The sequence below is a fragment of the Homalodisca vitripennis genome, unplaced genomic scaffold (assembly GCF_021130785.1).
Source record: "Homalodisca vitripennis isolate AUS2020 unplaced genomic scaffold, UT_GWSS_2.1 ScUCBcl_758;HRSCAF=3428, whole genome shotgun sequence".
Taxonomy (NCBI): domain Eukaryota; kingdom Metazoa; phylum Arthropoda; class Insecta; order Hemiptera; family Cicadellidae; genus Homalodisca; species Homalodisca vitripennis.
In genome coordinates, this window is record NW_025776925.1 from 74098 (window position 1) to 91594 (window position 17497).

The 17497-nt window shown below is 31.3% G+C and overlaps 1 protein-coding gene across 1 annotated transcript; it reads right to left on the minus strand.

The window, feature by feature from the left end:
* Positions 1-14821: 14821 nt before the first annotated feature.
* On the minus strand, positions 14822-17165 carry LOC124370996 (protein ANTAGONIST OF LIKE HETEROCHROMATIN PROTEIN 1-like). The gene is made up of 3 exons (XM_046829306.1): positions 17052-17165; positions 16730-16830; positions 14822-15095 (listed from the first exon to the last, which is right to left on the minus strand). Exons 1-3 carry the CDS (start codon positions 17163-17165, stop codon positions 14822-14824), a joined length of 489 nt encoding a protein of 162 aa, XP_046685262.1.
* Between the last annotated feature and the right edge of the window lie 332 nt (positions 17166-17497).

Consider the following 17497-nt stretch of genomic DNA (forward strand, 5'->3'; position numbering starts at 1 on the left):
ATACAGACAGTTATTTTCTAGAATTGAAACGAGATCCTTTTAAAATTATTAAAGAAAATATAGAGGACTTTGATACCAATTGATTATCCAAAAGATCATGAATGTTTCACTACTAAAAATAAGAAGGTAATAGGGAAATTCAAAGATGAGTTAAATAGCGAAGTTTTAGAAGAATTTTGTGGTTTAAGGTCTAAGGATGTACTCGTACAAATATCTAGATAAAAACCCAGTTAGGTGTAAAAGGAATTAAGAGAAGCGTTGTAAATAAAACAATAAATATCGAAAAACTTGAAGAGATGTTTGTTCGAAGATAAAGAAGAATTTAGGGAGATGACAGTCATCAAAAGTTATAAACATGAGTTGTACACTGTTACCATAAACAAGCTGGCACTGAACGCTAAAGATGATAAGAGAATTGTCCTAGAAAATAAGATCGATACAGTACCGTATGGCTATAAAACAATATATTAGACGAATTAAATAAACTTGGAAACTTTGATATGTAAATGGAAAGATGATTTAATTCACTGTCACAAGTGTAAAAAGAAAAACGAAAAATATAGATTCAAAAATCGTTCAAACTCAAAATGGATTGTATAGAATTGCTGCAAAATGTTCAAAATGTAAGACAAACAAGAGTAAGTTTATAAGAATCCAAATCCAAAACCTGTTAAGCAAGAATTGAAGACTAAAGAATGAGATAGAGATTGAAGCTCGAGAAATTCATGCACCAGTACGAAAAAAGTTTAAAAAGAGAAAAAAATTATAACATTAGGAATTGACGATTTTATGGGCAGCAGATTTAGTTATAATGTCTAACTATTCAGATCAAAATGATGGATTTAAGTATATGTTAAATGTTATTGATACTTTCTCAAAAAATATGCTTGGTCAAGAGCTATCAAAAGAAAAAACGGCAAGGATATTTCAAAAGCTTTCGAAGATATAGTAAAAGATGCCATAAGGATCTAATCACAAACCTCCTAACCTACTTCATACAGATAAGGGTTTAGAGTTTAAAAATAAAGAATTTAACGATGTTTTGAGGAAAATACAACATTAAGATTTATCATACTGAAAACGAAGAGAAATCAAGTATTGTAGAGAGATATAAACAGAACTCAAAATGAGAGAATGAAAGTAATTTTTGAGATTAATAAAAACTTTAAATGGATCGATATTCTTCAAAAAATCGTAAACAATTATAACGATACAGTTCACAGGCACAATCAAAATAAAACCGAAAGACGTAGATGATAAGGATGCAGAAAAGGAGTTATTAGAGACCGTTTTCAAGTATGTTCCACCTGAAATTCACACGAAAACTAAATTTAAAGTCAATGATCATGTAAGAATTGTTAGTAAAAAACAAACATTTTCGAACAAAATATAAGAACAATTGGTCAAGAGAAATCTTTGTGATTATCAAATTAATAACACAGATCCTGTAACTTATAGTATAAAAAGATTTAAATAATGAAGAAATAACCGGAAAGTTTTATGAATATGAATTGAAGAAGTCAAAAACTGTAATATAAATTTTCTATATATAAATGGCGCATCAAAAGAAATGTACAAAGTGCAAAGAATTTAAAGATTTAAATGAATTTTATAAAGATAAAAATAGGAAAGATGGAATGCATTATAATTGCAAAGATTGTGAAAGGGAATATCATAAAGAATTATATGATAAAATAGAAAAAAATTAACTTTTGGAAGATAAAGAATGTCTTAAATGTAAAGAAAAACTAAAAAAATTTCAGAGTTTAATAGTGATCACTATAGTAGAGATAAGAAAGACTCATATTGTAAAGATTGTGTAAAGAAGAATCTTCATAGATTATATTATGAAGATACTCAATGTGAATGTGGAAGAACTATAAAATGGTTTAAATAATTATCAAAAACATTTACAAACAAAATATCATAATTCAAGAGTTTAACATTTTCATCGTGTAATAATTTGTTCTATATAAATGGAGTCTCAAAAGAAATGTACAAAGTGTCAAGAAGAGAATAGAAAAGACTGTTATTGTAAGGAATTATATGATAAAATGAACAAATTAAACTTTAGAAGAGAAAAAGTGTTACTTTTGTAAAGAAATTAAAAATATTTCTGAATTTAATAACTGGCAGTATAGTAAAGATAGAAAAGATGCTTTCAAAGAGATTGTGCTAAAAAAATTTTCAGCGAAAGTTATAAAAACGAAATGCCTTGTGAATATGAAAAAGAAATTCTACAATGGTTACCTAGTTATGCAAAACATTTACAAACAAAATATAATAAATCGAGAGTTTTTAGTAAAATTTAGAAAACATTTTCATCGTGTAATTTAGATATTCTATAAATCAGTCGAGATTCTGCCATATTTGTAGTAAAATGATTTTCCGTTGTATAAAATATTCAAAGATTCTTTCATTTGGTTATACAGATTGATAGAATTTGGTTCGTCATCAATGAACAAAATCTCTAATTCAGGATAATTTATTTTTAGATGATGTTTTAATCGGTTTGGTATTTCTCGTTTCTGAGCTCTGATAACGTAATAAGGCCATTCCCACATGTGATTCTTCTTAATTAACACAAAAACATGTGTTTTTTCTTATCAAAAATCTTTACATACCGTATCTCTCTTCATTAATTCCATTCGCAATTCTTGATTCTCTATTTTCAATGATTTCATTTCATCTTTAATTTGTAACTGTTTTTATTTCATCTTTTAACTGCTTATTTTCGTTTTTCAAGTTTGTACTCGCCATATTTTCTAATACTCGGTAAAACTTCTTCTAAAACCCAATTTTGAAACGTTTTCTGCAATCTTCATTTTAGATTTCAGTATTAAAGAATATATGCCTGGTTCATATTGATGAAAATAGTGTCTGGATGTAATTTTTGTAAGAGTCGCGATTCGATACCCTTGTCAGAATCTATGTTTTTCAAAGCTTTTTTTTGTATTTTTCTTTAACATGATCTATGATAGCTTGTCTCGTATTTTTAAATTCCAATATTTCTGCAACATCTTTAGCCTTAAACCAAAATTCATTATTTTCGTCAACAATTGTAAAGATATGTTTGCTTTTAAAAATCTAAGTTGATTATTGAGTAGGTCTACAACTGACTCCATTTAGATAGAAAGAAATTTAACTAGTAATTTTTATTTTGAGAATGAAGGCCAGATTCATTGATAAAAACAGTGTCAGGATGAAGATTTTGAAAGGGTCTATGGCATAGACTCTTGTTTTTTAAGTAAAAATATTGAATTTTGTCATCATCATCAACTCATTTTTTATTCCTTTTTCAATCTTAAATATATTGTTGTTTTACTCTCATTATTTAATAAATTTCCCTCAGAGTCTTGAACAGTTAAGACGATTTTTTGAATTCTTTTCATATTTTTTCTAATTGGAATATAATCGATTTCATTCGGTTTTTCACTGATTTTTGATCCATAAGCAACATTTGGGAAAAAAGTGTACAAAATTTCAGATTCTTTGTGTAAATGTTCGGTATGATTTTCAAAACTAGGTTCAACGAGATTACAATGTACTTCAATTACATCAAACGGTCTAAATTTTGGCGTTTTATTTCCTAAATATACCTGATTTGGCTCAATAGTTTCTTGAACAAACCCTAATAAATCTACAATAATTGCTGAAAACATTATTCTTACTAGTGATTTTATTTGAATTTTATTAGAGAGATAATTTTTTTGCATTTCAAACTTGTTTTCGTCAAAGTTTAAAGATTTATCTGATTGTTTGAATGTTTTCAGATAATTTTTAAGGGAATTTTTTATTTGATCGAAAGTATAATATCCTTTGTTTAAACCATAATATTTTGTTATGTTCTTCTCACTAAATCCTATACAATAAGGAGAACTTTCACTAATATTTATTACAAAATTGTCAGAATAAAAGCCGCTTAAACCGATAAAATAATTTGATTCTTCCTCTAAGTGTATAGGATGTTCCAAGTTTAAAACTAATTTAGAGCTTTCTGAAGTCAACTTGAACAGCTTCATTTTCGCAAGCGTTGCTTCAAGATGAAAATCTTCTATTTAAATGGAGAAATTTTTAAAGCAAAAAGATCAGATAAAACTTCAAACGTTTGAAGAAAATAAGAAAGATCAACCAATCAGATTGTTAATTGTTGGTTCAAGTGGATGTGGAAAAACAACTTTATTATTGAATTTTATCTACAATAGGTTGATTCCTTATTCCAATTTGTATGTTTTTAGTAAATCTTTAGAACAAGACGCCTATAAAAAATTACAAGAAAGATTTGAAAATATTGAGAAAAACTTAAACAAAAAAATATCACATTTTTATAATGCTTCTGAGGACATAGTTCCGTTAAGCGAATGTAAACCCAATTCGTTAATCGTTTTTGATGATTGTATTTTAGAAAATCAAGACGTTATTAAGGAATATTTCGTAATGTCCCGTCACAAAAAAAATATCTTGTATCTATCTTTCCCAATGCTTTTTCAAAGGTTGATAAACAAGTTATTAGAAATAATTTGAATATGTTGTGCGTTTTTAAGCAAGACGATCACTATTCGAGAAAGATTTACAACAATTATGTGGGATCTGATATGAGTTTTAACCACTTTAATGAGTTGTGTGATAAAATTTGGAAAGAAGACTACGGATTTTTAACAATTAATCTAACTTTGAAGCCTAAAAATGGTAAATATTTGAATAAATTTTCTGATATAAATGCTGCTCAGTGGTCTCGATAAAATATTTGTTACAATTATTTTTATATTATCTTTAATTTTTATTTACATTATGAAAATAACAGAAAAAACGGTAAATCTGTTCACGTTCCACGTTCACGTTCCACGTTCACGTTCATGTTTCACGTTCATGTTTCACGTTCATGTTTCACGTTCGTGTTTACGTTTCACGTTCATGTTTTACGTTCGTGTTTACGTTTCACGTTCGTGTTTCACGTTCCGTTTCACGTTTTACGTTCCGTGTTCACGTTTCGTGTTCACGTTCTCGTTCACGTTTTACGTTCCACGTTCACGTTTTACGTTCCACGTTCACGTTTTTACGTTCCACGTTCACGTTTTTTACGTTCCACGTTCACGTTTTACGTTCCACATTCACGTTTTTACGTTCCACGTTTCAAAATTTTCCTAAATAAATGGCGAACGTAACTTCTGAAGAGGCGAAAAAACTTGATCAAATCGAAAAGAAATTAATCAAAGAATTTAAAGAACAGATTCGAATTGATGAAAAAGAACAAGAATTTATTCAAAAAATTAATCAACCTGTAACTTCTGCAATTAAAAATGTTGAAGGTAAAATTGAAAACGTTTTTAAGCGATAATCAAAATTTGATGAATTTGGTTCCAGTTGTACGACAATTTGCCGATATTTCGATACCAGAATCTGAGTTTGAATTGCCAAAATTACCATCGTCAACACCATTTAGACCTCGAATCATTGAAGACTCTACCATAGTTGAACCAATAAGTCCTGGAACAACGGATATAATAATTGGTGAAATTGGTAAAAAATTTCTTCCTAGAGCAAAGGATGATAAATTTGGTTTGTATTGGGACAGAAAAAAGGAAAGTTTTATGATTGGAAATTTGCCCGTGAATTTTGAGCATAATGATATCATTATTAATGAAAAAACATATGAAGGAACTCAAGGTTTATGGAGATTATTAACAGGCACTGATGTTCCAAAAGACGGTTTATATTCTGAAGAAGACTTGAAAAAGTATACTGAAATTTTATGGAAATCTGATTCAATTTACAAAAATAATGATCCATCAACTAAGAAACCAAAGTCAAGTAAAGGTAAAAAATATCTCAATTTGATTAAACCAATTTGGGAAAAACGAATCGAAGGATCAGGTGTGAGAAAATACAGTGATAATAAGATTGAGTACAGATATATCGACGATTTGACAAAACTCGATGGAATTATTAATTATATTTATGCTCAAGAGAAGGCTGGAAACAACAATTTTTTGAACGAAAAGAAAGCGATTAAAGATTTTATTTCGAACAAACTTGATGAAATGATTGAAAAACCTGATGGAATTAAATATTTAAAACGAGTTTTGCCGGCAATAAGTTTCATCTATGATTGAGGGTAGTGGACTTTTGAATGATTTTATCAACAATTTACCATTTGAATTACACGTACCAACTTATCAGTATCTGGGGCCCGGCACAAAACTCGAAAAAAGACTAAAAAGAGGAGATCCTGGTATAAATAAATTAGATCAAGCTGCTATGGAACACGATATTTTTTATGCAAAACATAGAGACACAAATTCCAGACATATCGCAGATAAAGTTTTGCAAGATAAGGCAATGGATAGATTTTTATCAAAAGATGCTAGTTTAGGTGAAAGATTTGTTGCGCTTCCAACAGCTGGAGCAATGTTTTTGAAGAGAAAACTAGGAATGGGAATCGAAGAGAACTTGAAATTTTAACTATATAAATGGAGGTGAATGTAAATTTCAGCAAAAATCAGAAAGAAAAAATAAAATCCGCTTTTAAGAAGAAAATACCCGTTAGTATTCAATTTAAAATAGATCAACTAAAAAATGGCGAAGATAAGATATTTTTAACAAATAGACAATACAATAAACTCGAAAAACATAAGAAAAACAATAAAGGAACCAGAATAGAATTTTCTTATAATCAGTTGAAAGAACTCAAAAATGGTGGACTTTTGAAAGATTTATTAGATTTTGGAGAAAATATTCCAGTTGTTAAAAATGTTGTTCCTTATGTTCGTAAAGCTGCTCCAATCGTTAAAAAAGATGTGATTCCTATTGTTCGAAACATTTTAAATTGGTTAGATAAAGAGTTGGAAGATGTTACAGGATCTGGATTAGATGAAAAAACTTTGAATTACGTGAAATCAAACATTGAAAAAAAAAAAATTTAAACATTCGGGGAATTGGAAGAAATCTGCAAAAATATTAAACATTTTAGAGGAATCTTCATGAGAGATACATTATCAGAAAACATCGATATTGTTGATTTACATTACCTGAAAAAGTTAAGAAATTTGAATGTGGAATTGTGAATTTAGACTCGATTATGTGAAGTGGAACGCATTGGATTTGTTATTATAAAAATGATAAGAATGCATGTTATTTTGATTCGTATGGAAGAATTGAGGACAAACCACCTATAGAATTGATTAAATATTTGAAAAAATCAAGCGTCTACTACAATGATTCTCAGATTCAAGATTATAAAGATCCCCCAATTTGTGGTCATTTATGTGTTTTTGTTTTGAATGAACTGAGTAATGGTAAAGATTTTAAAGAAGTTGTTAACAAATTATTGCTTAATAAATATGGATTCACAAAATATTTTTGACGTATTTGGAACACAAATTATTCAAAATGTAGATAATAGTTTGAATTTTGATTGTTTGAGAAATGAGTTTGATAACAAGTTAGAAAATGTATTACAAAACCTTCCAGATTCAGATATGTTTGCTGTCGAGATTGAAGATTTTAAAGCAGAATATGATAACAAACTTGCAAATTTCATGAGTTCAAATGAAGTTGCTGATAAAATAAAAACATTGGAAAAAGAAGTTGATGATGGTGTAAAAAAAATTATTTACCAATTTAATGTCTCACATCGAAAAAGCTGATGAAATTACTGAAGCGATCAAAGTTGAAAAGAATTATGTTAGTTTGGCTAATAAGAAAAGAATTGTCGGTGTTCGACCTGGTATTGACAAACATGATGTTGTTGTTAAAGAACAAATTTTAAAACCTCTAAAATTATCAGAAAACATCGATATTGTTGATTTACATGATCCGAATGTTAAAAATGCCTTTGATTTTAAAGGAAAAAGAATTAGCGGTGTTAGTAAAGGAATTAATCCATTTGATGTTGTTGTAATGATTCAATTAGAAGATCCTATTAAAATGTTTTAATGAACTAAAACAAAATTACGAGAATCATAAACAGCATGTTAAAGATTTTACAACAGAAGTCTATGACAAGTTAGAAGCCAGAAATAGATCAGTAGACGATGTTGGTGAAATTAATGAAAAAGTTATAAAACTTGCGCAAGACTTTAATACATATATAAAAAAAATGTTAGTGAAACAGTTTTAAAACTTCAGGAAAATTTTTTAAACTTTTTAGAAAATTTTGGTACACGTTTTCAATGAGAAAGCAACACATAATAATGAATTACTTAAAAGTATAGATGATCGATACTCTTTATATCTCGATAAAGTAAATAAACTAGAAGAAAACTTTAATAAATTTAAAGAAGATGTCGATAAAACTTTTGAAAACATCGACAACAGATTTAATGGAGTAGGTGGTTACGATGACTAATTTTCCTTATATAAATGGCGCTCATATATTGTGTGAGATGTAAAGAGAAAACTGCCACAAACTATAAAATACTATGCAAACATTAACGGAGTTAAAAGAATTTCGGGAAAATGTGCTGAATGTAACTAAAAAAAGAGCCAATTTATAAAAACTTGATTTTGAAATTTTTTCTTAATAAATAGAGATGGCGGGACATTACAGTGCTTTCGATCTTTTTATAATGCAACACGAAAGAGATTTGAAAAAAGAACATTGGGATGACATTTCTCAAAAATATGAATTATCCGAAGATATGATGAGATTATACGTAAACAAATTGAATTGGTATAACATTGCTAAATATCAAACTTTATCATCAGAGTTCATTCAAGAAAATATACATTATCAATTAAAAGATCATATGTCTGTTCTTTGTCTCTATCAACACTTGAGTATAAAGTTTTTGGATGAAAATAAAGATACAGTTGATTGGAACAATATTATAGATAGCGGTTACTATCCTGTGCAAATTTTATTGAAATATGTGACCGAGATCGCAAAATTTAAGGAAGAGAATCCTGAATATGACGAAGTAGATCATTAAAAAATGACTCTAATCTTTTTAATTATTTTACTAAAATTTATATCTTTTTCTTATAAAAACGTACATTAGATCGATGAAAAAAATGATACACGATGTTTAAAATTTCTAATATTTTCTCTTATTAAATGGCGGACTACAGAAAATATGCTAGTGATATTGAAAGGGCGGAGTTTAAAAATTTCTATCCAATTAGTAAACAACATTTGAATGAACCGAATAAAAGAACTGAGTTTAATATTGATTTTGGAGATAAACTTTTGCTCGTCTAACTTCCAGTTTTATATTTCTGGAACTTTAAACAAAACAAGATGGTCAAGCATATCTTGGAACTGATAATGTTAGATTAATCGATAATTTTATACCGTTTATTTATTTTCTAAGATTGAAGTAAGAAAACACAATAAATTGATAAGAAGAAGTCGAAAACTGTGGCCAATTAAGCACAATTAAAGGAACTATTTCGTATTCAAAAAGTGATGTTATTTCTCAAACTTCTAATGGCTTTGAATCAGATTTTAAATTTGGTGTTTTTGAAGCAGCTGGAAATTTATCTCATTTTGGATTAGGATTTTTTGAAAATGTTACTATTCCGATCTATAAAGGAGGATTTTATCTAAGTTTTATAAGAGCAGAAGACGATGATGTGATTCGATTCTGAAGACTGCAACTGGAAATGTTATGCTGTTGATGGAAAAATAACAATTACAGATTTTTTTATTAGAGTTCCAATGATTGATTATAAAACCACGAGTAAAATTAGGTTGATTGATGAAATTACAAAAAGTCAAAACATTATGTTTAATTTTTCTAGATTGGCAATGTATTGAACAAAAAGGGTATTTCCGGAACAACTTATTCGTTCGATATCACAAATATTTATAGAAATATCTTCAATCCCAAGTTCGTTATCAAGGTTTTCAAACAGATAGACAGAATAATCAAGAAAAAAAATCCTTCAAAGTTTGATAGTTTGGATGTAAAAAATATCAGAGTAAAATTGAACGGTTCTTATTATCCAGATGAATTACAAAATTTAAACATTTCCGAGGTCTTTTCAGAATCATGTATCAGATGTATCAAGATTTTAAGAAAGTTTACTGTAAATAATAAGGAAATGTATTACAATCCTAAAGAATTTTTAGCGAATAGACCTATTTATGTCATTGATACAACAAAGAGTTTGACAAATATTTCTGGTTCAAAGAACGATATAATTATCAATATGGATTTTCAAAAAGCTGTTACAAACGCGATTTGTTATGTGGTTGTGGTTTTCTGAGAAATTTTTAGCCTATGATGTGATTAAGAACGATATTAGAGAAATTCAGTAAAATCACGTTATTTTTCACTATTATTCATCGGATAATTTTAAAACTTTACAGAATTGTTAAAGACATTGATATAAGTATTCATTTTTTAATTTCAAAAGAATATCTTAAAAAATGGGGATGATATTAACAAAAAACTATTCCAAGGTCATCTTAAGGGTTTGGACCGGAAGTTATGATTTTAAAAAATACTTTAATATTTACTGATCCTATATACCAAATTTCAGCAAAAAAAGCTCCAATAGTTCTCGAGATATAAGAGTTTTTAAGATAAGGGATGATTGGGGTAGTTTTTGAAAATTTTGTTTATTTTCATGAAATTTTAAGTTGAACTCGCTTGTTTTTGAAGTTTCAGATTTTTTCTGATAATTTTTTTTATTTTTTTTATGAATAATTAAGAAATAGGGGATGATTTCACCCTTATGGATAAGTTAAGTCGAAAGAGTTAAGTATTTACTATATGTGTACCAAATTTCATTAAGATAAGGGATGATTGGGGTAGTTTTTTGAAAATTTTGTTATTTTCATGAAATTTTAAGTTGAACTCGCTTGTTTTTGAAGTTTCAGATTTTTCTGATAATTTTTTTTTATTTTTTTTATGAATATTAAGAAATAGGGGATGATTTCACCCTTATGGATAAGTTAAGTCGAAAGAGTTAAGTATTTACTATATTGTACCAAAATTTCATTAAAAATCGGTTGAGTGGTTTTTTGAAATATAAAATTATTAATAAAATTTGTAAACTAGCACTCCTAATTGAACAACTTATATAGCAGAGATATAGCTTATAACTTTCGAGACTCTCCGTAGCTCAGTTGGTAAGTCGCTTGCCTTCAAAGCCTGAGGTTCTGGGTTCAAATCCCAGAGCTTCAGGCGCGCTTTTTTATTGAGGAAGACATGGTTGTCGTTCAGTGGTTGGGGACCAAGTCTTTACACGAGTGGCCATAGTGTAATGACTATAGAACAAGCCGAGTAATGACAACTGTGGTTGGCGCGCCATTTGCTTCCTCACCTTTCCACTTCATTCCTTAATTCCTTCTCTTCCTTAATTCGTTCATTACATTCATTCACATCGTTCATTAATACAACATTACACTTACAAAACACCCGACACAAATTCCCTAATTGTATCTCTCCATCAACTTCTACACAGTAGTTACCAAAGAAAATTGAGACTTGGGAACAAAAAAATTCCAGAGTCTAAGACCCGAATTACAGCTCCTAGCCATTAACTTGGTTGGACAGTAGCAGTGCAGGGCCAAGTCTCTAAACAATAGACACCGTAGAAGTTGAATGTGATGTGATTCCCCATAGCGCAAACACGCACACTAACAACACTACACCAAAGACACAATCATTCATTTTGTCTTTTACAATAATTGATGATGTTCATATTATTCTCTTTCATTCCTTCTAAAACTTCAAAAATATACTCTTTCGCCACTGAAAAATCCCGATTTCTCCCGTAATAATCTTTATAATCGTACACATAATATCCTAAATAGTTGTACAATAGAATGAAATTATTTCTATTTATCTCTGTTGTAGAAATGTAAACACAAACATTTGCGCTGAAAAAATTTATATCTCGGCAGACTTAGTTCCATAATCTCCATTTATAAAAAAATCTTTTTGTTTAAATGGAAGAGTATAATGCCAACTGTTACAAGTGTTCTAATAGAGGAGAAAATTATCGATAAAAGATATTTAGTTTGTAGAGGTTGTAATTTAATTTTGTTAGAAAGACCTAAACCTAAGAAATTTCGAAATAAATTAACACATTTGAATAACCTGCTTACAAAATTGCAATATGGAGACAAGAAGCAAACAAAATTTGTTACAGAATTTAGAAAACAGAATAAAAATTTTTACTTATCTCTTGGAACCATTGACAAAATTATTTTCCTTTTCAAAGAATACATTAGGTTTGTAGGTATCGATACACACGTTTATTATGAAAAGATATTACCTGTATTTTTTCATTATCTGGATGTTGAATTTGTTTATGATTTTGAACCAGAAATCCTCGATGATTTTATAGTACATTTGGAGAAATTAAACGAAGAACCTCTTGAAAAGAATGCGGTTTTACTCACATTCTCCCCGACTTCTCGAGTGAAGGTTAGCGAATTTCATTTTTTCCGTCTTTAAATTTTTTCTATTTAAATGGAGTTCTTGAAGGAGTTAAATGATATTGGAGAATGTAAGTTTAAAGAGTATAAGAAGTTAAATGAATTGGAAGAAAGGAAGAAACATAGAATCTTGAATTTGGAGAAAATGAAAGATAAATTCGGGTTTACAATAATTGCCGAGTTGGAAGATTGTAAAGTACACTTGCCGAACAGATTTTTGACTGTTTTGGATGAGAAAAAGATTAAAGAATTAAACAAAAATGAAAAATTACACTTGGTTGTTACTGGAAAGAAGACTATAAAAGATAAAGAAATTATAACAATTAACTTTGTAGAATAAAGTCTTAACTCTAAAACTTGCAGTCCCTCCCCACGTCATAGTACTGTTTTGATAACCATAGTTGGTGTCTTTCTTCATAGGAATCACATGGAATATTATCTACAGTAATACCTTTTGTTTCACACAAAATGTGGCTATATTCTATAAGAAAAATTCTATAATGCTCTTTAATGAATTGTGTTGATAAATCTTGATACTCACAAAAATTCCTAAGAAATTCATCAATTAAGTCTTGATTATCTTGAAAGAACGTATAATATGGAAAAATGTCATAAAAAACGATGAAAACTCTCTGTTTGTTTATTTTTTACTTTCTTTTCAATATCTTTCGTAATTATATTAAATATGTAATCCCTTACTTTTTTAGTTTTTTGCCGATAGTAAAACACTCCATTAGACGTTTTTTCTGCAAAAGACTTTACAAGTTCTTTGAATTCTGTATCATTTAAGGAAAGTATCAACTGTTCTTTAAAATGTTTTGGTAATTCGTTGAACTCGTTAAAATTGTCTTTCTTTGTAAGTTTTTGAAATGCTAGAAACTGAAGAGAGCTTGGTGAGTTCATGTTGTTTATTTAGTAGAAAAGTTTTTTATTAAAGTACAGTATGTTTTTAGTTTGATTAAATTTTATTAAGATAAATCCTTTATTCGTAGCAGATTTGACAACATTTTACAAAGCACAGCTTAAGAAAGTAGAAGCTCAGATTTGGTTAATTTTTCATTCCACAGAGTAATGTACCGATCGCTTTTGGAGACGAACGACTGTAGATTCGGTTAATTTTTCATTGAGATTTGCTGTGTTATTTCTCAGCTTCCTTTATGGTACATTGAACAGTATTTTACATTGCTTTTCGGTTGGCTCCGAAAGTGCGCCAGGAACCCCATATTACTATCTACTTATATGTATATATATATATATATATATATATATATATATATATATATATATATATATATATATAATTTAGGGACAGTTGCAGTCGTCTGTAGACAAGGGAGGGTTCTCCAGTTTCAGCAAGAAGACTGATAATGGGGGTGGAACGAAAAGCTTCAGTGGCCAATCGTAAGTCAGAGTTGGGAGTGCCAATGGCCGAGCGGTCTAAAGGCCATTTCACACCGCATGTAGCGTGCGTGGCTGGATGTACGCTAGCCATGTTTCAAAAGATCGCTCCCCAGCTTATCAAATGAGTCCGTTCATACTGCAGGGCCACGTCCACGCGCCACGCCCGCTATGCCCGCTACGCGTAGCCAGCGTTCGCTCGGTGAGCGATCTTTTTGAAACATAGCGGCTATGTTTTAGCCCACGCATGCGCAGAACGCAGTTAAGACCACGTTGCAGCCTCAACTACACGTGCACTGCAGCGTTCCCCATTGTGTGGTTCTTATTTTTATCTTTGGATATTGTTAATTTGGTTATCTTAGTGAAAAATGAAACAGCTGATCGAAGAATTTTTATTAATATTGTTACATTTGTTAATCTTGCCATGGCACTGTACCCTCATCTGAATTAAAATAAACAACAAACTCATTGCGAATGTGTTTTGCTTCATTAGAGGCTTGCGATTCGAAACGAGGCACATGCTTCCAGCATTTCTTGTAGCCCTCTGCGATCTCTTCAGCAGAGAGTATGGACAACGTGTCACCTCTGCAACGGAGGTAGTTATGCAGAACCGTTGTAGCTTTTATGACTTTGTTTACTGTATCAACCTTGCAAGTCAATGGCCGAAAGTACACCCGCCATCTTTGTGCTAATATACCGAACGCATTTTCCACAACTCTCCTGCAACGGCAAAGGCGATAATTATATACACGCATTTCAGGTGTGAGTCTTTTGTCACGTGGAAAAGGGCGAAGTAAAAATCGCTTAAGAGGAAATGCCTCATCTCCCACTATAACATATGGCAGATTGATACCCAGCTCAACAATTGGCTCATCAGGCGGCATTGCAATACTGTAACTGCAGATCCTTTGTCCAAGAGCACTATCCATAAAAATACTGGTATCACACTCTTTACCATACGCACCAGAATCTATCGCTATGAATTTATAGTCAGAATCGACAAGTCCAAGTAGTACAATTGAATAATAATGATTATAATATTATAAAAGCTAGAACCAGAGTGAGGGGTGCCTGGATTGCAACATGTTTCCCGTCAATTGCGCCTATGCAGTGAGGGAAGTTCCATCTTTCTTTGAATCCTTTCTCAATTTGTCGCCACAGAGCTTCATTTGGTGTTGGCATGAACTCTGGTTGCAAGCGTAGCCATAATGCATCACTCACTTCTTCTACGATATTAGCAACTGTGCTTATCCCAATTCTGTAGCTGAAACTGATTGTTGTATATGTATCTCCAGTTGCCAGGAATCTGAAAAAAAAAATTTCAGAAAACTTTGAGACGTGAGTGGAAAAAACTAAAGGACTGTCACCGCCAAGCTGTACTTCGCCGAAAAACAACAACTGGGCAGGCAGCAAAAAAGATTAAAAAATGGAAATACGAAGATCAAATGTCATTTGTGCTTAAAACTAGCACGCATAGACCGTAAGTATAAGTGTTTAATTGAGTGCTTAATGTTCTCTCATATTGTGAGGCTCTATCCCATACACACTGTACGTGTTTGTTAGTCTTAGGTGTTAGTTAGGTCGGCATGGACTAAAGATGTTTTACATTCCTTTTGAGAAGGAAATTCTAACTTTTTCATATGACCTGTGTCGATATAAACATCGTGTTTTTCTTCATGACAAGGCTGTTGGATTTTAGTCGCAAACTAATAATTTCTAAAATAGGACCGACTACTATTGTATTTTATTTATTTTCAGGAGCGACTCTAACATTCCCATGCCGGATGAAATCGAGGAACATTCGAATCATTGGGAACAGCAGAGCAATTTATCCGAGCAACAAGATGACATTGACGGGGAAAGTATGGCCGATGATGCTGAAAACGCAAGTGAAATGACTTCCACGGTAAAAGAACGAAGAAACCGATCACTAAGAGGCGTTGACAAAGTGTTGGCTTATATGCAAAATAAAGAATGCAATAAAAAAACTCGAGCTAAAAGCATTCCTGATGATATAGACTTATTTTTTGCTAGTGCTGCCCAATCGGTTCGGAAATTACCCCGCCAATTACAAAACAAAATAAAAATGGATTTGTTAAGTAGCATTTGTAGAGCGGAAGAGCAACATGAATGGAACTGTACCTCTGCTTGTGGGTCTACTTCACAGCAGTTGTTTGTTGCCACTCCATCCCCCTCCACAAGTATACAATCACAACCATTTTCATCAGCTTCGCCTTCACCTACACTTCAGTCTCGACAGTCAACTGCTCCGATCCCAGGAAACAATGAGACATCTCTTTCCCAGACTGGATATATTTTATCTTCACTCAATGATGACATTTGTTATAATTAATATATAAAATATTTAGTAAATCCTTTATGAGGTCTTTTTTTAGTAAGTCCTTTATTACAGGCACCGTCTCTTTTCTTTCATCATGCGAGATGAGTCCATTTTTGTAGTCTCAAGTTCTTTATTATTTTGTACTTGATTTATATAATTAAATATTGAGGGGTGGCACCTCCTTCTGGGGGCCACCACCTCGTGTGCCGTATTTTCCTCACAGTTTAAAACAGCTCGGTGCCTGTCGGCACAGTGCTCCCTTTCCCGCAGGCGCTCAGCCTGTGGTTTAGGTGGGTGGCGTGCCGGCAGTCATCGGTTGTGACTCAGAGGGAACGGACACACCAACAACAGGGCTTTTTCATTCTTAATATTTACCTTTACAGTATATTGAAATCATTAAATACTTTTTTTTTTTGGCAACTCAGTTTTTCTTATATTATGATTATTAAGTTAACACAGACAATAGCTGAAAATCACTTTTACAAAATTTTCTTATTTTAATGTTATTGTAATTTTAAATTGTTTGTATTTAAAGTAATGTAGCCTGTCTATTATTCTTATTAAAATAATGTTGTCAAAATAAGAGACTTTTTTCTTACCTCAAGCAAATTGCCAGCCGCTCCCGGCTAGAAATTGCCTCCCTGTAGTTTGTATTATTTTTCTTTATGTCACCATCAACCATTGCCAGGACTTCGTCGAACTGTTCACGACAACCTAAAATAAGTCCTAAATTTTTCATCATCAGCCTCAAGATCACTCATCAAGTGGTGATATTCACCAAAACTCTTTCTTTTTCTATTGATGCGATGTACCCACTCGTTTCTCGATGATACACTATATAACAAAATCAACTCATCATCATCACTACTGCTGCTGCTGTCATCGAACCAGGGTAATCCGAAAGAAAACCCAGACTCGCACCATGAGACTGTCGGAGCAGACATCTTCCTGAATACTGACGTAAACGTAGCTACCAGCATAGCATCGCAACCCTCGCGGCGGTGTGAATTGGCGCATCGCTAGCATAGCCGGCATCGCGTACATCCAGCCACGCACGCTACATGCGGTGTGAAATGGCCTTAAGTCGTTGGACTTTGGGTCTGAGTTAGAGATAGCGCTGGTTCAAATCCTGTCTGTGACCGTTGCACTTTTTATCAGTACCATCGACCTTGTACTGTATCGACTCTCCCCCTTATTGTGTTTTATAATATCCTCGCACAGGCCAGTGGCCCATGAGGACGGACAGAAAGGCTTAAAAGGGGATCGGTCTCTACTTTTTTTTTTTAAAAAAAAGAAAAAGAAAGAGTTTTGAACTGTATTTAAACTTTTAAGAACATTTGCTTTTGCTGATCCGTAAGCATGGCAAC

Coding starts and splice junctions, on each gene's coding strand:
- LOC124370996 (XM_046829306.1), bottom strand. CDS start 17,165: ATGCCGGCTATGCTAGCGATGCGCCAATTCACACCGCCGCGAGGGTTG. Junction 16,831..17,051: donor TCTGCTCCGACAGTCTCATG/GTGCGAGTCTGG, acceptor TGTCGTGAACAG/TTCGACGAAGTCCTGGCAAT. Junction 15,096..16,729: donor CGGCTGGCAATTTGCTTGAG/GTAAGAAAAAAG, acceptor TTTTTTTTTCAG/ATTCCTGGCAACTGGAGATA.